The sequence below is a fragment of the Hyla sarda genome, chromosome 6 (genome assembly GCF_029499605.1).
Source record: "Hyla sarda isolate aHylSar1 chromosome 6, aHylSar1.hap1, whole genome shotgun sequence".
NCBI lineage: Eukaryota > Metazoa > Chordata > Amphibia > Anura > Hylidae > Hyla > Hyla sarda.
In genome coordinates, this window is record NC_079194.1 from 305,057,301 (window position 1) to 305,083,082 (window position 25,782).

The following is a 25,782-nucleotide window of genomic DNA, read 5'->3' on the forward strand; positions in this document are numbered from 1 at the left end:
ACTACACTCATGAACTGGTTTTAGGAATATTCCTCATCTTGGGAAACATGGTTAACTCTCTACAAACCTCCATGACAGAGTGAAATGCTGTTCAACAGAAAGCTACAATTAAACTACAAACAGCATAGATGACGAAAGCCACACATCCCTATAGGGAGAAGATGAAGTCCGACTACTCGGACACACCCACGAGAATGAGATCTATAGAGTCATTAAACCTAAAGTAACAGTGCTAGTTGCACACAAGTCCTTTATTTTTATCTTTACTTGTTTTGTTTACTATGTCTCCATCGTTACTCTAGTCCTACCTTAGACTAAATAGTTCCTTGTTGTTCTACATAACTTACTATTGAAGGGTTGATCATCACATACGCGTAATCTTGCAATAATATCCTTGTAATATGCATGTATATTAAATTATGTGAAGGATCCCCCCCATGTAAGAGATGTCATGACTGTTTAACGCTATGTTATAAATGTCTTTTATGTTTATGTTTTGAAAACCTAATAAAAAGATTGTAAAACTGAGTAAAGGGTATGAATACTTATGTCACTGCAACATTTTTGTTTTATTTAATAAATCAGCAAATTAACATTCTGTTGTCACTTTGTCATTATGGGGTATTTAGAGTAGAATGATCTTAATATTTTTTTTCCATCATGGCACAAGGCAGCAGTATTACACGATTTTTGAAAGATCAAAGGGTCTGAAGACTTTCCAAATGAATTGTTCATATATTTATTTGTTATATATTTATTTTGTAGTGAAATCTCACATAATGCTATCTTTATATATTTACCTCATGTTTCTGTAACCAATGACCTGTAGATTCGTCACCATGAGAGACGTACATATGGTGTAGGGCAGCAGTCAGGGAATGAACAGCCTGATACACTTGGGTAGATTTTCCGTCCATTTCTTCCACTGACATATGAAAGAATATCCATTTAAGTAATACAACAGCTTTATCTTTTTTAGTACATTCATGGAAAGTTATTTTATATGTTTCCTCAAATACTTTCTCCTTTTGCCTATTTCCTGATAAGCACTTAAACCATATAACCCAGAGGTCAGCGAGGAGCGTGTCACTGTGGATGAATTGAGGACTGGAAGTTATGAAGTATTTTCTCATTTCTGGAATTTGTTTTGAGCTCAGGTCAAAAAATAAACTGAGATTGTATGTTCCTACATTATATTTAGAATTTGCGTTAAAAGTAGAAAAGTTGGGAGGAAGGATTAGGGTGATGCCGTGTGTCACAAGTTTAACTAGAAATCTGTCAATAAACAAAGAAAAAGTTCCGCAAAATATAATAAACCGGGCAGATGACTTCCTAATCTGCTTAATCTGTTGTTCTTCATAATTTTTCTTCCAATAATCCTGTTTTCCAAGTTTGCAGAGATAGTCCACACAGATTCCCCCACTGGCGAGAAGGTTTGTCAGCAGACGGGTTTCTCTATCTCCAGCATCATCATCAGAGGATATGATTCCAACCCAGGTCCACCCAAAGTGACTCAGAAAATGAGATATCGCAGAATAAATGGTGTAGTCATCAGGAACAGTCCGGAAAAAAGACGGGAACAGACGTCTGTCATTTAGAAATGTGTCTGTTGCTCCATAACTAATCTGTATTATCAAAAGAGTGAATTGGTCATTACTGTCATCTAAGAAATACAATGAATAAACATTCAATTCAAAGGGGAGTGGTCATTTTTTCTTGTACATTCTGATTTGCTTTTGTTTGAGACATTTTTGAGACAAGTTATAATGACAAGTTCCATGGTAAAATATAATTATACAAATATTTACACTATTACCTAAGGGCATAAGCTATGGAGGTGGTGAATGAAAGAGTTAAGGAGCCACTTTGAAAAGTGTTTAAAGGGGTAGTCCAGGATTGAAAAACATATTCCCTATCCTAAGGATAAGGGATAACTTTGCTGGAGCCACCCACGATCTCCCTAACGGGCCACGGCTCTCAATAACCCCGTAATACTGGGTGCTCCCGTACCCCAGCCAGACTCGGCCCCCTTCTCATTCATTTGAATGGGTCGACTGGAGTCAAACAGTAACTCAGGGCGGTCAATTTTGCTCCATATCTGGTTTTGTGACCTGACCTAAAACCGTAGCGCCCGGTTTTCCCATGCCCTAGCCGGATCCGGAAGCCATAGGCTACAATCATGATGTGAATGCAGCCTTCTATTGTTGCAAAATAGATTAATTTATTGTAAAAATATAGAGACTACTTGTTGGGAGTTAACTGATTTTATAACAAAGTAATGTATAGTTTATAAATAGGATAATAATAATAATTATAACAATAACAACATATAATAATAATAGTTAAAGTAATGGAATGGATTATATTCCTAAAAGTAGGTACTTTGCATGGAATAAAAAGTCTGATAGTTCATAAATTCTGTTGATCCCGTAGAGAGAACAGTCTTTTCCTGAAAGATAATCCATTGCGCTATCCCTGGTGCAGAGATTAGGTGTCACCTGGGAGGGGACTTAGGTCACACATTCAGCCGTTGTTCTTGTTCTTTCACTAATGCGGTTCTGGCCCCAGTGAGTGGAGACCATGAGCCAGAATCTGCTGGGGAGGAGACTAGCAAAGGTGAATTAAAGGGATACTCCATCCCTAGACATTTTATCCCCTATGCAAAGGATAGGGGATAAGATATCTGATTGCTGAGGTCCCACCTGCTGGGACCCCCCGCAATCTCTCTGCTGCACCCAGCATTCGTTTAGAACATCAGGTGCAGTGTTGGAGGCTTGTGATATCATGGCCACGCCCCCTCAATGCCTTCTCCACCGCATTGCCAGTCATCCGGCTCTGTGCACCAGATGACTGGGGTGCCGCAGCGTAGATGGCCGGGGTTCCCGGGGGCAGGACCTCTGCGGACAGACATCTTATGCTCTTTGGATAGGGGATAAGATGTCTAGTAGCAGAGTACAACTTTAACAGGTGGGTCAGAGGCAGGGCCACCATCATGAATTTTAGGGCCCCATAAAGCCACAATGTCACTTCTGGGGCTTCATGAGACTGGTAAAGCTGGGTGAGAGGCAGTACACAGTGCAGGGCTTACATCACTTCCACAGCTTTGTGTACTGCCCGTCATCCAGCTTTTCCAGTCTCCACTGCCTCAGAATTCAGAATATTTTGTTCCGAACGATGGGCTGTGTGGTCAAGTCTCGGCCACGCCCCTTGTGACGTCACACCCCACCCCCTCAATGCAAGTCTATGGAAAGGATGTGATGGCCGCCACGTCCCCTCCAATAGACTTGCATTGACGGGGCATGGCGTGACGTCACTAGGGGCATGGAGTGACGTCACAAACCCCACAGTCTGCACCCAGAAATCGGAACAAAATGTTCCAAATGCTGGGGCAGTGGAGTACCCCTTTAATGGAATATCTGTATAGTAAAGCAGCCATATTAGTGATATGAAGTGCCAGATGTCACACTAGTATTCTGCCATTCAGGAGTCCTATAAAGATGGGGAACTACTGTTGTATTGAATGACAGAGAACTAGTGTGAAGAAGACTGTAAAAGCTGGGTTACAGGCAGTACACACATATTTCACCAAGTCCTGGCCTCTGACTGCAGTACTGCTTTACTGCCCTGATAGCGGTCCTGGTCAGTGAGGAATTTATGTCTACGCAATTGACCGTGCAATTTAATTAATGTTATATTAATTCGGACATTTACACACGAGGTTAAACCGCATATGTCTATGTTTATTTTTATTTACATAATTTTATTTTTAACTGGGAAAATTGGGGTGATTGTTAAAGGAGCCCGGCCTCTTCCTGCCAGCACTGTGTCCCCTTTAAATCCTCTTCCTTTGTGCACTGTTACAGGACCTTTCAGGATCAGATGATGTCATCACAGGTCCAAAAACATCCTGTAACAGTGTTTGGGCTGCTCTATGGGCTTTGTACAGCACAAAGAGCTAAAGGAAAAAAAAATCATACTATTGCAGTCTGCCACATTTGCGCAAAATTGTGGTGTTTTAGCAGCAATTTTGGGCAGATCTTGGCAAAATGCAATAATATCCCTGTCAATAAGGTATCTAAGGGCAGGGGCCAAGAAGGGGCCGGAGCTCTAGCCCACTTTGATGCCTATGTGTGCATGTTACTGAACATTCCCATCATGAGTCTTATATATAGATAGATTCAAAAATAAAAAAATTTACTATATAGACCACTGTAAGGCATTTTGTTGCCATAAGCTCCTTGTGAAGACACTCCTGGTGGAGGGAAACATGTAGGTGAGGCAAAGCTCTATGTGTTTTAACAAACTGCGGTACACTAGGGATAGAAATAGGTAGACTGCAGGTAACCTATCATATCAAGGAGTGATTATTGTTCACCAGATTAAGGGCCCTAGGTCTATAATAACAGTTCTCTCCTCTATAATGACAGTTCTCTCCTCTATAATGACAGTTCTCTCCTCCATAATAACAGTTCTCTCCTCTATAATGACAGTTCTCTCCTCTATAATGACAGTTCTCTCCCCTATAATGACAGTTCTCTCCCCTATAATGACAGTCCTCTCCTCTATAATGACAGTTCTCTCCTCTATAATAACAGTTCTCTCCTCTATAATGACAGTTCTCTCCTCTATAATGACAGTTCTCTCCTCTATAATGACAGTTCTCTCCTTTCCTCTATGACAGTTCTCTCCTCTATAATGACAATTCTCTCCTCTGATCTATAATGACAGTTCTCTCCTCTATAATGACAATTCTCTCCTCTCCTCTATAATAACAGTTCTCTCCTCTCATTTATAATGACAGTTCTCTCCTCTATAATGACAGTTCTCTCCCCTATAATGACAGTTCTCTCTTCTATAATAGCAGTTCTCTCCTCTATAATGACAGTTCTCTCCTCTGATCTATAATGACAGTCCTCTCCTCTATAATGACAGTTCTCTCCTCTATAAGGACAGTTCTCTCCTATGATCTATAATGACAGTTCTCTCATCTATAAGGACAGTTCTCTCCTCTGATCTATAATGACAGTTCTCTCCTCTATAAGGACAGTTCTCTGCTCTGATCTATAATGACAGTTCTCTCCTCTATAATAACAGTTCTCTCCTCTATAATGACAGTTCTCTCCTTTCCTCTATGACAGTTCTCTCCTCTATAATGGCAATTCTCTCCTCTGATCTATAATGACAGTTCTCTCCTCTATAATGACAATTCTCACCTCTCCTCTATAATAACAGTTCTCTCCTCTCATCTATAATGACAGTTCTCTCCTCTATAATGACAGTTCTCTCCCATATAATGACAGTTCTCTCTTCTATAATAACAGTTCTCTCTTCTGATTTTTTAATGACTGGTCTCTCCTCTATAATGACAGTTCTTTTTTTTTCAAATAAATGTTTATTGGTTTTCCAACACAAACATCCACAAAATATCAGGATATCATAAGGAAGATACAAGAGATAAACTTTCCTTGCAATATAAACAAATAGTTTAACACTAAGCGCAGTCTGGGTGTGTGGGTATGGGGGGAGCTAAGGAGGGGGCTTGGGAGAAGCAACAAAGGGAGAGGGGGGGGAGAAGGGGGGAGAGAAGGGGGGAGAGAAGAGACAGGAGTGAAGAAGGGGGGGTGGAGAGGAAGGGGGTATCGTGCGCGGCTGCGCATATCCCTGGGGGGGTGGGTGGGTGGGAATCAGTGCGACAACGTCATTTGTGTGCAAATAATAAAACCCACAATTGAGTACAATTCCATATAAGCTTTGTTGCGATGTTTTCCTCTCTGCTGGCGACGTATAGCAGGTACCATATCTACCACGAGGTGTTGTCTCATAGACCCTTTTTGTATGACAGCCAGGGGGACCAGGTAACAAGGAAATTTTCATGTGTCCGATCGACCCTGCTCGTCATCTCCTCGAATCGGCAGATCTGGTGGACCTTCGACTCCCACTCAGAGATCTTAGGCGGTGTGGGGGAAAGCCACTTTAAGGGTATTAAGGATTTAGCAGCGGATATGAGGTGAGAGAGGAGTTTGGTTTTGTGGGGCTGGTAGGAGGGTGAAGGTTTGCCAATCAGCACCATCTCCGGTTGCAATTTAAGATCAGTGGAAAATATCTCATTTATCTTCGATTCTATCTCCGTCCAGAAAGGGGTCAGGGCTGGGCAGGTCCACCAGATGTGCGTGTGGGTGCCAGTGTGCGTGTTGCATCTCCAACACAGTTTACAAGGGGACAGACCATGCGCATGCAGGAACTCCGGAGTCCTGTACCATCTGGACAAAAGTTTAAAGTGCATCTCCCTCAGTCTTATGCATCTAGAAAACCCTTGTGAGTGCCTTAGGATATATTCTACATCACCGTCAGAGAGGACTACATTCAACTCCTTCGCCCATGAGGTGAGGTAGCCAGGGGTTGAGGTTGAGCCACTTGAGGCACACCACTTCCTTGAGTACGAGAGCCGAAACCATCCTCTCGGCGGTGACATTAATTCGATCTCAAAAGCAGTTAGCTCTCTCAGCTGAGTCACACCCCTCCAGAACGCCTCGAAACAAGATCTGAGATGTGACACCTGGAGAAAAGACAACCTCACCGCTGGCAGCAGCGAGGTGATCTCCCCCATGTCCGGAACCCTTCCGTTGTCGAAAATCTGGTTGATTGTGAAACCCTCCAATTTAGACCAGAGTGAGCCGTATGTGGGGGTCATGCGATCCAGGATCACCGGAATGAGAGAAGCAGGTAGCAGAGGGGAGAGCGAAGGGGACAGAATAGGAGCCAGAGAAGCCCAGACCATGAAGAGACCTAGGAAGAGAAGTTGGGGGTGGGAATGTGAAAACACTCGTCGTTTAGGAATCCAGAGATGATGAACAAAATCCGGGCCATACGCCCAATGAGACCACAACGCTTCCCTAAATTGTTGCGTAGTGTGAGAAGAGTGAGATGACCTATAACAGGAGATCCATCTTCTCAACTGTATGGCTCTATAGTGATCATGGATCTCTGGCATTCCCAGACCTCCCCTGTTAATAGGCCTAGCTAGCAGGGATCTCGCCAGGCGGGGTTTTTTGTTCTTCCATAAATATCGTGAGAACGTTCTGCGTAGGGAGAGGAAGAAAGATGTAGGGAGGGCTATGGGCAGCATGTTTAGCTTGTATGTTATTTTCGGTACTACGTATGTTTGCAAAACATTGCGTCTACCTATCCATGAGATTAAGGGATTGTCATATTCAGTCAAAAGCTGCTGGGTTTCTGTGAGGAGTGGTTCGAAGTTGGCTTTATAAAGTTGAGGGATAGTTGGTGTAATATGGACTCCCAGGTACTTTAAGGAGGAGCGGGCCCATGGGAAAGGGGTATTATTTTGCAGAGTGGCAACAATTCGGGGGGGGCAGCGTAATATTGAGAAGTTCTGATTTGTGAACATTAACTTTAAAATTTGATACAATGCCGAATTCTGAGAAAAGTGACACCAGGCAGGGAAGCCCGTTTAATGGGTCTGGCAGGAGGAAGAGCAAGTCGTCAGCGAATGCTAGCGTCTTGAGTTCCCCCTCAGGGGTTTCAAACCCCCTGATCTCTGGCGTTTGCCTGATTTTTTGGAGAAGGGTCTCCATCACCAGGATGAACAACGAGGGTGATAAGGGACATCCCTGCCTGGTGCCATTCGCTATCGAAAACGGGTGGGACAATGAATCATTTATGCGTAGGGAGGCATAAGGATCCGAATACAGAGAAAATATTGCGTCTATGAAAACGGGAGGTAGACCGAACTTGAGGAGGACTGCCTTCATGTAAGACCAGCTAACCCTATCGAAGGCCTTCTCGGCGTCTACACCGAGAAGGATTAAGGGGCGGTTGCGAGAGTGTGCGTAGTGCACACATGAAAGTAGCTTGATTGTGTTGGTTTTGCCCTCCCTCCCCGGGACGAAACCAGATTGTTCAGGCGCTATCAGATGAGGCAGCAATGGTTTGAGGCGCTGTGAGAGAAGTTTGGCCCATACCTTAAGATCAAAGTTCAGTAAGGAGATGGGCCTATAACTCCCACACTCCGTCGGATCCTTCCCCTCCTTGGCAATGAGGGTCACATAGGCCTCTAAGGCTTGTCGAGGTATAGTTCCCCCTTTCAGTAGATGATTAAGAGAGTTAGCAAGATGTGGGACCAGTAGGTCCATGAATTTAGTGTAGTAACGAAGGGGTAGACCGTCAGGTCCCGGGCTTTTCCCCTGGGGGAAGGATTGTATGACTTTAGCGACCTCTAGTTCCGTTATCGGGGAGAGTAGGGCAGAGGTCATGGTCGAGTCCAGCTGAGGGAGCTGTAGGTCTCCAAGAAAGGCTTCTTGGGCTGAGGGCAGAGTTGGGTGGGAGGTGCAGAGCTGGGGCGAAGGGAGATTGTAAAGGTCTGTGTAGAACTGATGGAAAGCTGTAGCTATGTGGGAGGTGTCCGTAAGCGTCTTACCAGTCCTATCCTTAATCTGATGTATTTTCTGTTTGGCTCTCCTTTTTTTTAAGAGAGAAGACATTAGTCTTCCTCCCTTGTTTCCATGTGCATATATTTTTTGCTGGTGATGCAGGTAAGCTTTGGAGGATCTATCGTGCAGATGGGAAAGCAATTGGTCCCTAAGTGCCTTGAGCTCCACCAAAGTAGCCTCCACCAAAGATCTCTTGTGCGCCCTCTCCAGATTTGAGATGGCGGTTAGCAGACGGTCAGTCTTCTCTCTGTAAGCTTTCTTTAACCTAGCTCCCCATGAAATGAAAATGCCTCTAATGTAGGCTTTATGGGCTTCCCAGATTAGAGGGGGGGAGGGGGAGGAGGGGTCAGGTGTGCAATTAGTGTCAAAGTACTGCTTGAGGTGAGACGTGAGGTCGGCTAGAGCATCGGGATTTTCTAGTATAGATTCATTCAGTTTCCATGTGAGAGCAGAGATGGGGGAAGGGGAGAGGGACAGAGACAGAGAGACAGGTGCATGATCCGAGATAGCAATCACCCCAATACGGGCATCACTCACCAGTGGTAGTAGGGAGGCGTGAATTAGGATGTAGTCAATCCTCTGGTAGGTTTTATGCTGTGACGAGAAGTAGGAGTAATCTTGAACGGAAGGGTTCCGAAACCGCCAGGAGTCTGTTAGGGAGAGATCAGCAAGTTTAGAGTGAAGTTTAGCAATTTGTTTCTGTGAGATGCCGACATGCATTGATGTGGAGTCTAGGCAGGGGTTTAAGGTTACATTCAAATCTGCGCCCAGGATAATGGGTCCCTCTGAGAAAGCTTTCAGGGCGGATAGTGTGTTGATGAGCCATGGCACCTGGGCGTGATTCGGGGCATAAATATTTGCCAATGTGTAGGTGGAGTTAAATAGGCGAACACGCAGAAATAAAGCCCTACCTTCGGAGTCCTCGTATTGTTTCAAAACTTCAACTGGTAGGGATGAGCTGAAGGCTATTGAAACCCCCTTCGACGCCGAGGAGCCATGGCATGAGTGAAACCACTGTGAAAAATGCTTAATCGGCAGTTTAGGTATCCTATCTCTCTTGAAATGCGTCTCTTGCATGAAAGCTACAGAGACTCCGAGACCCTTGAGATGGTCCACCACATGATGTCTTTTTTCAGGAGTATTAAGCCCTCTAACATTAAAAGAAGCGAAATGCACAACTGACATAGCCGGTTTGTAGCAGAGCTAATTAGAAGACCGGTAGAGGGGGGGGGGGGGGGGAAAGGGGATAGAGCAGGGAGAGAGGGGTCGAAGAGATAGTCTGGTGAGAGGGATAAAGTGGGGAAACGGAGTATCGGGTGGGGGAGGTAAGGGTGGGCGGGTGAATGGATAGTGATCGCTCAATAAAGGGTATATCTTACAGTGTACCAATTCGAGCGGGGGGGGGGGGGGGGGGTGTACAAAGTACAAATCCTAGTCTGAGTGCACCAGGGTACAGCACCCTACTAGTATATACATATACAGATCAACCTAATTATAACATAGCAAGGAGCATATATCAACACGTATAACAATAAGCAACCAGGCCTGGTCTGGCAGAAAACCAGAACAATCGAGGCAACCCAGGTCCGCAGCCAGGATAGTAGCAGACCGTCGAGGAAGGAAGGCAGCGCTGGAGAGAAGAAAGGATGGTTAACCAAGCGATAGTGGAAGGAGAGAAAGGAAAGGAGAGTTGAGGGAAGGATATAAGAGATGAGAGAAAGTTAGGGGACGGAAGGGGAACGGGAGGTAGGGGGGGGGGAGGGGGCAGGGTGCCAGTGCAAAAGGGAGAAGAAGAGAGGGAGAGACAGGGGTAGGGACGTGGAGGAACAAAAAGGGGGGGGGGGGTATGGTGAGGGAGGGGAGGGAAGGGAGGAGAAGGGAGGGGTAGGGAAGAATGGGAGTGGGATAGAGAGGGGGGGGAGAGGGGACAGTGGGACAGTAAGCTGCTTGGGGAAAGTTCAGGGAAGAGGGGGAGAAATGGAGGTAGAGGGAGCGCAGGGAAAAGGGGAGGAGAAGATGCTTCAAGTACATAAGATGTGAATACATGGAAGAGCGCTGCACACAATAACAGGAAACACAGGCGTGATGCAACACCCACAGAGAACCCCTGAGGTGGTTCCCCTCCTAGATCCTTCATGTAATAGCCATTTCTCATGGTTATTTTGAGATCGAGCCTAATGAGTTCAGTGGCAGGCGGCTCGTGTGTGGACCGGGGTCCATCAACTAACAGTCATGAGCATCAATCCTCCTAATGGATAGGGGGGGGGGGGGAGGGAGGGGTAGAGGGGGAGGTGAGTGAGACCTGCATCTTCCAGGGGACCGGGAGTGTATGAGTTCAGATACAAACGAGGAGTCAACTGTCAATTGTTGATATTGGAAGTTGCGAAAGAGAGGACCTAGGGTCGGGAGGATTGAGGTAGGATCAATGGGGTAAGCCCAGGTTCTGAGAGTCCATCTTGTTGCGTGTAGGGGACTGCAGTTATTGCGGGAAAGAGGCGAGGGCTTGGGGCGTTCATGGGTGTGCTGCAAGGCCAAGAAGATGGGAAGAAGACGGGCCACAACTAAGGCCAGGGAGGGAGAGGGAGGATGGGGACAGGGAGTTCGTACAGTACCTTCCCTCCAGGAGAGTCCGCTTGGGCATCAAGACATATCCAGGCTCTCATGAGCGCCTGGTCGCATCAGGTGAGAGTACAACTCAACTGTCAGCTTGCAGGTTCACCGTCTACAGCAGAGTGAGGACTCCATCACTCCCCACTTCAGCGCTGCGGGGGGTTTTCTTTACCAGCGGCCTTCTTGGTCTTGCCGGGCTTCGTGCGGGAGGCCACTCTCCAGTCGTCCATCCTCGGCAGCGGGGGGAGCGGGGCTAGGTCCGAGATCGGGAGCCATGAAGGGACCTCCATCGGGGGGAGATCTAGAGCTGACCAGGCCTTGTCGAGATCCGCGGGGGTTCTGATGGTGATTCTGCGCCCATTGCAGGTGACCGATAGGCCGAAAGGATATAGCCAAGCATACATTAGGCCTTTCTCCCTTAGCTTTTCTAGGAAGGGTTTCAGGAGGCGTCGTTTGGCCAAGGTAGAGGGAGCTATATCCTGATAGAGTGCGATTTGGGCATCCCCGTAGCGAATAGGTCTTTGCTCTCTTGCCGCCCGAAGGATCTCCGCTGTGTCAACAAAAGATAGCAGCCCACAAACGACATCTCTCGGTGGCTCGGTGGGCTTAGGCTTCGGTCTGAGGGCTCTGTGGATCCGTTCAACGACCACTTTAGAGGCTCGGTCTGTGCCCAGTAAGCCCGCGAAGATTTCAGCGGCTATTCCGGGCAGCGCTTCATTTGCCCAAGTCTCAGGGAGTCCTTTGAGACGAATGTTCTTGCGTCGGCTGCGGTTTTCTTGGTCCTCGATTTGCGCATACACAGAGTTCAGATGGGACTCCACTAGCGCAGCCCGGTCCACCATAGCAGAGGAATGTGTGGACAACGCCGCGCAGGCAGACTCCAGTGCTTCCGTGCGGAAGCCAATGGCCTGGACCTCCGACTTAATTTCCGCCAGCTCCGTTAGTACCGGCTTGATAGCTTGAGTCAGGGCTTTCTTCATGAAGGATTTCAAAAACTGCTGGGTGAGCTGCGTCGGAGCTCCTTCTTCAGTTTCGCTCTCCTGCTCGCCTTCATCTCCAGAGTCTCTTAGTGGGTGCGCGTCCTGCGCCATCTTGGGCAGGCGAGCAGGAGAGAGGCCTCCTTTCTTCTTGAAGAATTTCGCCATGTCAGCCTGGCTCCTCACAGGTCTTGGTGAATCCCCAGGATCTCCTGGAGCTGACTTGCCGTATTTGACCATGTTTCGTGTAAAACAAAGGAGTTAAGGGTGCTGAATCCCTGGTCAGACGGGAGAGCCGAGAGCTCACGCGTCCATCTCTTTCCGTGGCTAGGCTCCGCCCCCCTATAATGACAGTTCTCTCCTCTGATCTATAATGACAGTCCTCTCCTCTATAATGACAGTTCTCTCCTCTATAAGGACAGTTCTCTCCTCTGATCTATAATGACAGTCCTCTCCTCTATAATGACAGTTCTCTCCTCTATAAGGACAGTTCTCTCCTCTGATCTATAATGACAGTTCTCTCCTCTATAAGGACAGTTCTCTCCTCTGATCTATAATGACAGTTCTCTCCTCTATAAGGACAGTTCTCTGCTCTGATCTATAATGACAGTTCTCTCCTCTATAATAACAGTTCTCTCCTCTATAATGACAGTTCTCTCCTTTCCTCTATGACAGTTCTCTCCTCTATAATGGCAATTCTCTCCTCTGATCTATAATGACAGTTCTCTCCTCTATAATGACAATTCTCACCTCTCCTCTATAATAACAGTTCTCTCCTCTCATCTATAATGACAGTTCTCTCCTCTATAATGACAGTTCTCTCCCCTATAATGACAGTTCTCTCTTCTATAATAACAGTTCTCTCTTCTGATTTTTTAATGACTGGTCTCTCCTCTATAATGACAGTTCTCTCCTCTGATCTATAATGACAGTCCTCTCCTCTATAATGATTGTTCTCTCCTCTATAATGACAGCTTTCTCTTCTATAATGACCGTTCTCTCCTCTATAATGACAGTTCTCTCCTCTGATCTATAATGACAGTTCTCTCCTCTGATCTATAATGACAGTTCTCTCCTCTGATCTATAATGACGGTTCTCTCCTCTATAATGACAGTTCTCTCCTCTATATTGACAGTTCTCTCCGCTTTAATGACAGTTCTCATCTCTATAATGACACTTCTCTCCTCTATAATGACAGTTCTCTCATCTGATCTATAATGACGGTTCTCTCCTCTATAATGACAGTTCTCTTCTCTACAATGACAGTTCTCTCCTCTATAATAACAGTTCTCTCCTCTATAATGACAGTTCTCTCCTCTATAATGACAGTTCTCTCCTCTATAATGACAGTTCTCTCCTTTCCTCTATGACAGTTCTCTCCTCTATAATGACAATTCTCTCCTCTGATCTATAATGACAGTTCTCTCCTCTATAATGACAATTCTCTCCTCTCCTCTATAATAACAGTTCTCTCCTCTCATTTATAATGACAGTTCTCTCCTCTACAATGACAGTTCTCTCCCCTATAATGACAGTTCTCTCTTCTATAATAGCAGTTCTCTCCTCTATAATGACAGTTCTCTCCTCTGATCTATAATGACAGTCCTCTCCTCTATAATGACAGTTCTCTCCTCTATAAGGACAGTTCTCTCCTCTGATCTATAATGACAGTTCTCTCCTCTATAAGGACAGTTCTCTCCTCTGATCTATAATGACAGTTCTCTCCTCTATAATAACAGTTCTCTCCTCTATAATGACAGTTCTCTCCTTTCCTCTATGACAGTTCTCTCCTCTATAATGACAATTCTCTCCTCTGATCTATAATGACAGTTCTCTCCTCTATAATGACAATTCTCTCCTCTCCTCTATAATAACAATTCTCTCCTCTCATCTATAATGACAGTTCTCTCCTCTATAATGACAGTTCTCTCCCCTATAATGACAGTTCTCTCCTCTATAATGATAGTTCTCTCCTCTATAATGACAGTTCTCTCTTCTATAATGACAGTTCTCTCCTCTGATCTATAATGACAGGTCTCTGCTCTATAATGACAGTTCTCTCCTCTGATCTATAATGACATTTCTCTCCTCTATAATGATAGTTCTCTCTTCTATAATGACAGTTCTCTCTTCTATAATCACCGTTCTCTCCTCTATGATGACAGTTCTCTCCTCTGATCTATATGACAGGTCTCTCCTCTATAAGGACAGTTCTCTCCTCCTCTCTTTAATGACTGTTCTCTCCTCTATAATGACAGTTTTCTCCTCTGATCTATAATGACAGTTCTCTACTCTTGTCAGGATTCGGCAGGCTGGAGGTGGATCCTCTGTGTCAAAGAGGGATTGGCGTGGACCGTGCCGGTGGACTGGTTCTAAGTTGTTACTGGTATTCACTAGTGTTGAGCGGCATAGGCCATATTCGAATTCGCGAATATTCGCGAATATATGGACGAATATTCGTCATATATTCGCGAATATTCGCATATTCGTTACATTCTCGTTTTATTTTCGCGTATGCGAAAATACGCGCATGCGAAAATTAGCATATGTGGAAATTCGCATATGCGAAAATTAGCATATGGGAATTTTCGCATATGCGAATTTGCGCACGCCAGTCTCACACAGTAGTATTACAGCCTTCTTTACACCACACAAGCTGGAAGCAGAGAGGGGTGATCACTGTGATGTGTACTGTGAAGAAAAAAAAAAAAAAAAAAACGAATATTCGTAATTACGAATATATAGCGCTATATTCGCGAAATTCGCGAATTCGCGAATATGCGATATTCGCGAATAATATTCGAATTGCGAATATTCGCGAGCAACACTAGTATTCACCAGAGCCCGCCGCAAAGCGGGATGGTCTTGCAGCGGCCGTAGCAACCAGGTCGTATCCACCGGCAACGGCTCAACCTCTCTGACTGCTGAGATAGGCGCGGTACAAGGGATTAGGCAAGAGCAAGGTCGGACGTAGCAGAAGGTCAGGGCAGGCAGCAAGGATCGTAGTCAGGGGCAACGGCAAGAGGTCTGGGACACTGGCTTGGAACACACAAGGAACGCTTTCATTGGCACAATGGCAACAAGATCCGGCAAGGAAGTGAAGGGGAAGTGAGGTTATATAGGGAAGTGCACAGGTGAACATACTAATCAGAACCAGGCGCCAATCAGTGGCGCACCGGCCCTTTAAATCACAGAGAGCTGGCGCGCGCGCGCCCTAGGGAGCGGGGCCGCGCACCGGGACAGAACAGATGGAGAACGAGTCTGGTAAGCGGGCCAGGATGCGAATCGCGAGCGGGAGCATCCCGCATCGCGAATCGCATCCCGGCTGGGAACATTATCGCAGCGCTCCCGGTCAGCGGGTCTGACCGGGGCGCCGCGAACAGGAGAACACTGCGAGCGCTCCGGGGAGGAGCGGGGACCCGGAGCGCTCGGCGTAACAACTCTATAATGACAGTTCTCTCCTCTGATCTATAATGACAGTTCTCTCCTCTCTAAGGACAGTTCTCTCCTCTATAATGACAGTTCTCTCCTCTTTAATGACAGTTCTCTCCTCTGATCAATAATGACAGTTCACTCCTCTGATCTATAATGACAGTTCTCTCCTCTATAAGGACAGTTCTTTCCTCTATAATGACAGTTCTCTCCTCTGATCTAAAATGACAGTTCTCTCCTCTATAAGGACAGTTCTTTCCTCTATAATGAAAGTTCTCTCCTCTATAATGTCAGTTCTCTCTTCTATAATGACTGTTCTCTCCTCTACAATGACAGTTCTCTCCTCTGATCTATAATGACAGGTCTCTCCTCTATAATGACAGTTCTCTCCTCTATAAGGACAGTTCTCTTCTCTATAAGGACAGTTCTCTCCTCTATAATGACAGTTCTCTCCTCTGATCTATAATGACAGTTCTCTCCTCTATAATGACAGTTCTCTCCTCTGATCTATAATGGCAGTTCTGTCCACTATAATGACTATTCTCTCCTCTATAATGACAGTTCTCTCCTCTGATCTATAATGACAGGTCTCTCCTCTATAATGACAGTTCTCTCCTCTATAAGGACAGTTCTCTTCTCTATAAGGACAGTTCTCTCCTCTATAATGACAGTTTTCTCCTCTGATCTATAATGACAGTTCTCTCCTCTATAATGACAGTTCTCTCCTCTGATCTATAATGGCAGTTCTGTCCACTATAATGACTATTCTCTCCTCTATAATGACAGTTCTCTCCTCTGATCTATAATGACAGTTCTCTCCACTATAATGACAGTTCTCTACTCTATAATGACAGTTATCTCCTCTATAAGGACAGTTCTCTCCTCTGATCTATAATGACAGCTCTCTCCTCTCTAAGGACAGTTCTCTCCGCTATAATGACAGTTCTCTCCTCTATATTGACAGTTCTCTCCTCTATAATGACAGTTCTCTCCTCTGATCTATAATGACAGTTCTATCCTCTATAAGGACAGTTCTCTCCTCTGATCTATAATGACAGTTCTCTCCTCTATAATGACAGTTCTATCCTATATAAGGACAGTTCTCTCCTCTATAATGACAATTCTCTCCTCTGATCTATAATGACATTTCTCTCCTCTCATCTATAATGTTAGTTCTCTCCTCTATAATGACAGTTCTCTCCTTTCGTCTACAATGACAGTTCTCTCCTCTCGTCTATAATGACAGTTCTCTCCTCTCCTCTATAATGACAGTTCTCTCCTCTATGATGACAGTTCTCTCCTCTATAATGACAGTTCTCTCCTCTTGAATAACAGTTCTCTCCTCCATAAGGACAGTTCTCTCCTCTATAATGACAGTTCTCTCCTCTGTAATGACAGTTCTCTCCTCTATAAGGACAGTTCTCTCCTCTATAAGGACAGTTCTCTCCTCTGATCTATAGTGACAGTTCTCTCCTCTCTAAGGACAGTTCTCTCCTCTATAATGACAGTTCTCTCCTCTATAATGACAGTTCTCTCCTCTGATCAATAATGACAGTTCTCTCCTCTGATCTATAATGACAGTTCACTCCTCTGATCTATAATGACAGTTCTCTCCTCTATAAGGACAGTTCTTTCCTCTATAATGACAGTTCTCTCCTCTGATCTAAAATGACAGTTCTCTCCTCTATAAGGACAGTTCTTTCCTCTATAATGAAAGTTCTCTCCTCTATAATGTCAGTTCTCTCTTCTATAATGACTGTTCTCTCCTCTACAATGACAGTTCTCTCCTCTGATCTATAATGACAGGTCTCTCCTCTATAATGACAGTTCTCTCCTCTATAAGGACAGTTCTCTTCTTTATAAGGACAGTTCTCTCCTCTATAATGACAGTTCTCTCCTCTGATCTATAATGACAGTTCTCTCCTCTATAATGACAGTTCTCTCCTCTGATCTATAATGGCAGTTCTGTCCACTATAATGACTATTCTCTCCTCTATAATGACAGTTCTCTCCTCTGATCTATAATGACAGGTCTCTCCTCTATAATGACAGTTCTCTCCTCTATAATGACAGTTCTCTCCACTGATCTATAATGACAGTTCTCTCTTCCATAATGACAGTTCTCTCCTCTGATCTATAATGACAGTTCTCTCCACTATAATGACAGTTCTCTACTCTATAATGACAGTTATCTCCTCTATGAGGACAGTTCTCTCCTCTGATCTATAATGACAGCTCTCTCCTCTCTAAGGACAGTTCTCTCCACTATAATGACAGTTCTCTCCTCTATATTGACAGTTCTCTCCTCTATAATGACAGTTCTCTCCTCTGATCTATAATGACAGTTCTATCCTCTATAAGGACAGTTCTCTCCTCTGATCTATAATGACAGTTCTCTCCTCTATAATGACAGTTCTATCCTATATAAGGACAGTTCTCTCCTCTATAATGACAATTCTCTCCTCTGATCTATAATGACATTTCTCTCCTCTCATCTATAATGTTAGTTCTCTCCTCTATAATGACAGTTCTCTCCTCTCGTCTACAATGACAGTTCTCTCCTCTCGTCTATAATGACAGTTCTCTCCTCTCCTCTATAATGACAGTTCTCTCCTCTATGATGACAGTTCTCTCCTCTATAATGACAGTTCTCTCCTCTTGAATAACAGTTCTCTCCTCCATAAGGACAGTTCTCTCCTCTATAATGACAGTTCTCTCCTCTATAATGACAGTTCTCTCCTCTATAGTGACAGTTCTATCCTCTGATCTATAATGACAGTTCTCTCCTCCATGAGGACAGTTCTCTCCTCTATAATGACAGTTCTCTCCTCTTCTCTACAATGACAGTTCTCTCCTCTATAAGGACAGTTATCTCCTCTGATCTATAATGAAAGTTCTCTCATCTGATCTATAATGACAGTTCTCTCCTTTATAAGGACAGTTTTCTCCTCTATAATGACAGTTCTCTCCTCTATAATGACAGTTCTCTTCTCTGATCTATAATGACAATTTTCTCCTCTATAATGACAGTTCTCTCCTGTCCTCTATAATGACAGTTCTCTCCTCTGATCTATAATGACATTTCTCTCCTCTATAATGACAGTTCTCTCCTCTGATCTAAAATGACAGTTCTCTCCTCTATAATGACAGCTCTCTCCTCTGATCTATAATGACAGTTCTCTCCTCTGATCTATAATGACAGTTCTCTCCTCTGTATAGACAGTTCTCTCCTCTATAATGACAGTTCCCTCCTCGATAATGACAGTTCTCTTCTCTGATCTAGAATGTCATTTCTCTCCTCTATAATGAATATAATTGTATTATTTATGTGTACATTTTATTAGGTCTGTCTAAATTTTATTATGCATGTGTATGTTGTATTATTTATGTGTATATTGTATTATGTATGTGTATATTTTATTATGTATGTTCATATTGTATTATTTATGTGTATATTGTTGTTACGAGCAGCACTCTGTTCATTCATTCTAAATGTGAGCGCTCCCCTCCTCCTGTTACCGGCGGCTCCGGGACTCGCTGTGTGGGACGCGCCCGCATGCAAGCCCCGGACATCTCCTTACCCCATGCTGTCTCCGGCTCCTCTATGCCTATGCATCACCGGAGATACACATCCCCATCCCTTAGCGCGCACCAACACCATGCAATTTAAAGAGCCAGTATGCCCTGAATTGTAGTCACCTGTGCTGACTCTATAAGAGTCAACACTTCCCTTTCCCTGTGCCAGATCTTTTTTTGCCTAGTGTTATTGAGAAAGCATTTCCCTGTTTTGCCTACCAGTTTTCTGACTTCTGACCTTCTGTTCTGTGACCTGACCTTGCTCCTGTGCTGCCTGCCTATTGACCTCCTGCTACATTCCTTACCACTCACCTTTGCCGCCTGCCCTGACCATCTGCAATCCTGACTTTGAGTTACCAGATCCCTCTTGTGCCACGTATCTCCTCAGCAGCCTGTGTGAACGACCTTGGTGCCGCTTGCCCCAGCAAGTCCATCCCGCATTTCGGTGGGCTCTGGTGAAAACCAGCGGCACCTGACACTCCACTCCCTGACATAGCCATGTCATTATCCACACAGGTGCAGCAAATCTACTACCTCAGTTAGTGTTACAATTGTATTATGTGTGTGTATAATGTTATGTTGCCTTACAGCATTTTATTTTTTAATTGTTATTGTATTATTTTATATTGTGTTTTAAACAATCATAAAAATAAAAAAAATCCATATACGGCCATGTGACTTACCTGTGTATACGGATATATCCCCAGGAGTTGGGCTATAGGTAAAGTGGTGGATGAAAAATGATCTCCAATTAAACCAACAACCTTCTTCCGGGTGCAGGAGTAGTTAGGGACGATGGGTCCGGGCCCAGATAAAATCTGTAAAATGCTCTTTATCGCCTTCCTGGGATCTGAACAGGAGTCATATATGTGATATCCCAGAGTCATGTTTGGTAGAATAGAAGGATCATTATTGATTTCATCAACAGAATAATAGAAAGCCAATCGATGCTTGTAGTAAGAAGTGAGGGGTCTATGAAGTATATGAAATAAGGAGATTAGTTCACATTATGTATATGTGACGTTATATTATAAAACACTTCAGATCAAGTCTCACTATAATCGCAAAACATTTGGATTTTGTCTATGATTTTATTAAAAAAGCTTCAGATCTGCAAGTGACTAATTAGGGAAGTTGGGAATTGAAATTAAAATATAAATATATTTTCCTGTCATCAGCAAAGAGAATGTAAGAGCAAACTGTTGTTTAGATCAAGTTTAATATAAATATTTTGATCAGCTGTTGTTACGCCGAGCGCTCCGGGTCCCCGCTCCTCCCCGGAGCGCTCGCAACATCCTTGCTATGGCAGCGCCCCGGTCAGATCCACTGACCGGGTGCGCTGCGATACCGCCTCCAGCCGGGATGCGATTCGCGATGCGGGTGGCGCCCGCTTGCGATGCGCACCCCGGCTCCCGTACCTGACTCGCTCTCCGTCGGTCCTGTCCCGGCGCGCGCGGCCCCGCTCCCTAGGGCGCGTGCGCGCCGGGTCTCTGCGATTTAAAGGGCCACTGCGCCACTGATTGGCGCAGTGGTTCTAATTAGTGTGTTCACCTGTGCACTCCCTATGTATACCTCACTTCCCCTGCACTCCCTCGCCGGATCTTGTTGCCATCGTGCCAGTGAAAGCGTTTCCTTGTGTGTTCCTAGCCTGTGTTCCAGACCTCCTGCCGTTGCCCCTGACTACGATCCTTGCTGCCTGCCCCGACCTTCTGCTACGTCCGACCTTGCTCTTGTCTACTCCCTTGTACCGCGCCTATCTTCAGCAGTCAGAGAGGTTGAGCCGTTGCTAGTGGATACGACCTGGTTACTACCGCCGCTGCAAGACCATCCCGCTTTGCGGCGGGCTCTGGTGAATACCAGTAGTAACTTAGAACCGGTCCACTAGCACGGTCCACGCCAATCCCTCTCTGGCACAGAGGATCCACCTCCTGCCAGCCGAATCGTGACAGTATGATTGCTGAAGCTGTGGTAGTAGCTGGCGGGATCCATGGCCGGATCTAAGGTGGCGTTCGTAGTAAGCCTTCTTTCAGGAAAAGCCTTGTCTTGGGCCACACCGCTCTGGGACCGCAATGATCCTGCCACAGCCACAGTCCAGTCCTTCTTCGCTGAAGTCCGGAGTGTCTTCGAGGAGCCAGCCCGAGCTTCTTCTGCCGAGACTGCCCTGTTGAACCTGGTCCAGGGTAATTCTTCAGTGGGCGAGTACGCCATCCAATTTCGTACTCTTGCTTCCGAGTTATCATGGAATAACGAGGCTCTCTGCGCGACCTTTAAAAAAGGCCTATCCAGTCGCATCAAGGATGTGCTGGCCGCACGAGAGATTCCTGCCAACCTGCAAGAACTCATCCATTTGGCTACCCGCATTGACATGCGTTTTTCTGAGCGACACCAAGAGCTCCGCCAGGAAAAAGACTTAGATCTCTGGGCACCTCTCCCACAGCATCCTTTGCAGTCTACGCCTGGGCCTCCCGCCGAGGAGGCCATGCAAGTGGATCGGTCTCGCCTGACCCAGGAAGAGAGGAATCGCCGTAGGGAAGAAAATCTCTGTCTGTACTGTGCCAGTACCGAGCATTTCTTGGTGGATTGCCCTATCCGTCCTCCACGTCTGGGAAACGCACGCACGCACCCAGCTCACGTGGGTGTGGCGTCTCTTGGTTCTAAGTCTGCTTCTCCACGTCTCACGGTGCCCGTGCGGATTTCTCCTTCAGCCAACTTCTCCCTCTCAGCCGTGGCCTGCTTGGACTCTGGTGCCTCTGGGAATTTTATTTTGGAGTTGTTTGTGAATAAATTCCGCATCCCGGTGACCCGTCTCGTCAAGCCGCTCTACATTTCCGCGGTCAACGGAGTCAGATTGGATTGCACCGTGCGTTACCGCACAGAACCCCTCCTGATGTCTATTGGACCCCACCACGAAAGGATTGAGTTATTCGTCCTTCCCAACTGTACCTCTGAGGTCCTCCTCGGTCTGCCATGGCTCCAGCTTTATTCTCCCACCCTTGATTGGACCACAGGGGAGATCAAGAACTGGGACTCTGCCTGCCATAGGAAGTGCCTCTCCCCCCCTCCCAGTCCCGTCAGGCAAGCCTCAGTGCCTCCTCATGGCCCCCGTCCTGGTGTCACACTGCCCCGTGCCAGGCTTCGCCCTCTGCCCTCCCTCCCCATTCCCACTCCTGCTGTGCTGCCTGCCGTTGAGGAAACCCTCCATTCTTTCCCGGTGCCCTCATCCCAGGGGAGGCAGTTACCGGACAAAGAAAAGGGGAGACCTAAGGGGGGGGTACTGTTACGCCGAGCACTCCGGGTCCCCGCTCCTCCCCGGAGCGCTCGCAACATCCTCGCTACGGCAGCGCCCCGGTCAGATCCACTGACCGGGTGCGCTGCGATACCGCCTCCAGCCGGGATGCGATTCGCGATGCGGGTGGCGCCCGCTCGCGATGCGCACCCCGGCTCCCGTACCTGACTCGCTCTCCGTCGGTCCTGTCCCGGCGCGCGCGGCCCCGCTCCCTAGGGCGCGCGCGCGCCGGGTCTCTGCGATTTAAAGGGCCACTGCGCCACTGATTGGCGCAGTGGTTCTAATTAGTGTGTTCACCTGTGCACTCCCTATGTATACCTCACTTCCCCTGCACTCCCTCGCCGGATCTTGTTGCCATTGTGCCAGTGAAAGCGTTTCCTTGTGTGTTCCTAGCCTGTGTTCCAGACCTCCTGCCGTTGCCCCTGACTACGATCCTTGCTGCCTGCCCCGACCTTCTGCTACGTCCGACCTTGCTCTTGTCTACTCCCTTGTACCGCGCCTATCTTCAGCAGTCAGAGAGGTTGAGCCGTTGCTAGTGGATACGACCTGGTTACTACCGCCGCTGCAAGACCATCCCGCTTTGCGGCGGGCTCTGGTGAATAACAGTAGTAACTTAGAACCGGTCCACTAGCACGGTCCACGCCAATCCCTCTCTGGCACAGAGGATCCACCTCCTGCCAGCCGAATCGTGACACTGCTGAGGCTTCCTGGAACATTGAGCCACAGATCGGACCGCAAAGAGGCAGGCAAGGGCCCTTTCCCATCCTCTCAGCTGATCTGGACACCGTGGTGTAAAGGCAGTGCTCCCGATCAGCTCCACTGAGCTGATGGGATGGTTATTTTTTTAATTTGGATTCCGCAATTATCTTTTATCATGGCATCTAAGAGGTTAATGCCGTGAATTACATCCATCAGTGATGCTGGCATTAGACATGAGTTCCAGCGGTTGACCAAGCTATGATGCAATCTCAGCAAGTCATAGAAAGGGGAGCGAGCACAGGGCATACAGGTACGCCCTGCGTCCTTAAGAGGTTAAAATTCCAGTTCCAGATGCCACTAATTAGATAGTACTACCGCGACCTCTGCAATCCACTATCTAGTACAATTCCCACAAGTTCACCCCATCCTGTTGTCCGTCCTGTCCACTGGCTACTACAACTTCCACTAGTCACCACCCTTGCTGTCCTCTAGCTACAACTACCACCAGTCCACCATCCCTGCTGCTACACACTATTATTGGACTTACTAATGCACAGATCCCATTTCCTTGTCCTGTACTTTGTGTGCTACTGTACTGCTGCAGATACTTCTTCTACAACCCCTGCTATTCCCAGGCATACACATACACATCCCATCATCCTTAACATACTTTTTTTGCATTTTTATTTGTACAAATGTGATTTCTACTTAACTTCTCAGGACACCAATCTGGTTGCTACTCCCAAAAAGGTAGAATTTTTGGATCGCTTGTGGAAACCTCTGGGTTTATTTTTGGAAATATCCTGTAATTATATATAGTTTCAAGCAAATGGCGGACTGCACAAGCAAATTAACTGAGCAGTTTTGTGGACATGCTGGTAGCCATCTTGGATTTTCCAGTTCCAGCCGAGCTATAAAATAGAAAGGACACAGAGGAAGCAGCTTACCAGGATCTTGCCCTAAGAGGAATCTTCTTGCAAGTTGGAGAGATCCAGATCTGATTACATGAAAGCCTCTGTGAGCAGTAAAGAGAAAGTAACGCTGGACTGATCTGATTACAGCCTGTGTAAGGGCAAGCCTGAATTCCTTCTTTCCTGTCCTACAATAGGGCTAAATTCATTTACTGATTTGATTCATTTACTTTTGTGGTTATTTTGAGAGTTTCAGCCTACTCCAAATAACACTGTAGAGCAGGACTTTGTATAGACCTCATCTATTAAAGGTGTGCCAACTGAAGGTACCAAACAGCAGTTAGGGTGGAGATTAGGGTTTGCCACAGGTGTGCTTGTTAGTGGGTAAGAGAGACCTGTATACACATTGAATTTGTCTGATTTTGTGTTATTCTATACCATACTGCTCGTATTGTACATTAATCTCTCGGAGATGTTCCTAATGGGACCCCCATCCATACTCTGGATGACCTGTTGGGTGGGGGCACTGCTGCAAATATGTACCCAAGCTCGCAGAAAGTGGAGGCTGTAGAGAGTGCAAAGAGGTAACAAGGGTATGGGAACCACAGGGATATAGGTGGCCACACCCAAGATCATTGGGGGGAATTTACTAAGATGTCTGTGATTTAGTTCATTTTTTACTTCTTTTTTATTTTTTTTGTGTGACTCCGCCAAATTTATTAAATGGTCACAGGGCATTTGTAAAATTTTGTGGAGGATAAACATTTTCTGAAATGTCACTCTTCACATACACCAAAAAGCTATGATAGGTCTGGGCTGGTGTAGAATTCCGCCTTATTAGGGGTTTTCGGACTTTTTTGCTACAGTCACAGTAGATACATTTATTACCATTGCACAAGACTAACCCTTCACATCTGGCCTGTACGTTCTTTTAAAAAAAAAAAGTGTAAATCGAAAAGGCGCAAAAAATAGCCCAAGGTGCAGCGCGGCACCTAAATAGAGACAAATCAACACACAAAAATGGCTCTAAAGACAATGACAAATGCCCCCAATAGTTTTTTTTTTATTCCTCCTTATATGTTTGTGCAAAATCTGAAGCATCACATGGTTCCCGTTCTGCAGGTCAATAATTATGTAATATATATAACAGCCCCTCCAGCAGATCCAGCCATGGTACCTGACATCATAAGATCTGGAACTTACAGAAAACATATATTTTCTCTTGAAGTTTTTTTCCTTTTAACCACATGATCGTGGACAGTGACAACTCCTCCGATTATAATGTCTCCATCCTGGAAATATCCATAATCCTCAAACATTTGCAAAATCTGGAGCCTACAGGCCGGTGCTGGAGTCTGACTAGTCAGCATAGATAGAATACAAAGGACTAACACATAGAACAGAGTTTTCTGTGAAAAAGATTTTGTTGCAGCTAAAGATGATGTTATAAAGTATAAAGTAAGACATCCTACAATAAGGAGGAATAGCCCCGGGCTCACAGCGTTCAGTAATATAGTGACGGGCAGAATCTTCTTCAGCATCGTAGTGTAACTGCAGCCTGAGCAAATCCTCCACCTTTTATAGACCATCCTGGTTACTGTAATACATTGCGTTCTAGATTTACACACTGGTCTCATATCAGTGAGGTGACAATTGTATGTTTGAAAATTTTAGAAAAACAGATGATAAAAATACAAAGTAGAAACAATTGCTTCATTTTCTTAACACTTGACACTTCACATATTTTCTATGTAAATGTACGGATGTTTTGAAAAATTATTACTTTAAATTGTTATTTTATATTTAAGCTTAGAGTTGAGCAAACCAAACCTGTAGAATTCGA

General features: G+C 45.6%; 1 protein-coding gene across 1 annotated transcript in view; it reads right to left on the reverse strand.

Moving 5' to 3' along the window:
• Nucleotides 1-25,480, reverse strand: part of LOC130277532 (vomeronasal type-2 receptor 26-like) — a 41,130-nt gene extending 15,650 nt beyond the window's left edge. Inside the window, exons 1-3 of the mRNA XM_056528210.1 lie at nucleotides 25,143-25,480; nucleotides 19,727-20,015; nucleotides 801-1,625 (exon numbers count right to left, since the gene is read on the reverse strand). Coding sequence (XP_056384185.1) covers nucleotides 801-1,625; nucleotides 19,727-20,015; nucleotides 25,143-25,480 — 1,452 coding nt within the window. The remainder of the gene's footprint in view (nucleotides 1-800; nucleotides 1,626-19,726; nucleotides 20,016-25,142) is intronic.
• Nucleotides 25,481-25,782: the final 302 nt, after the last annotated feature.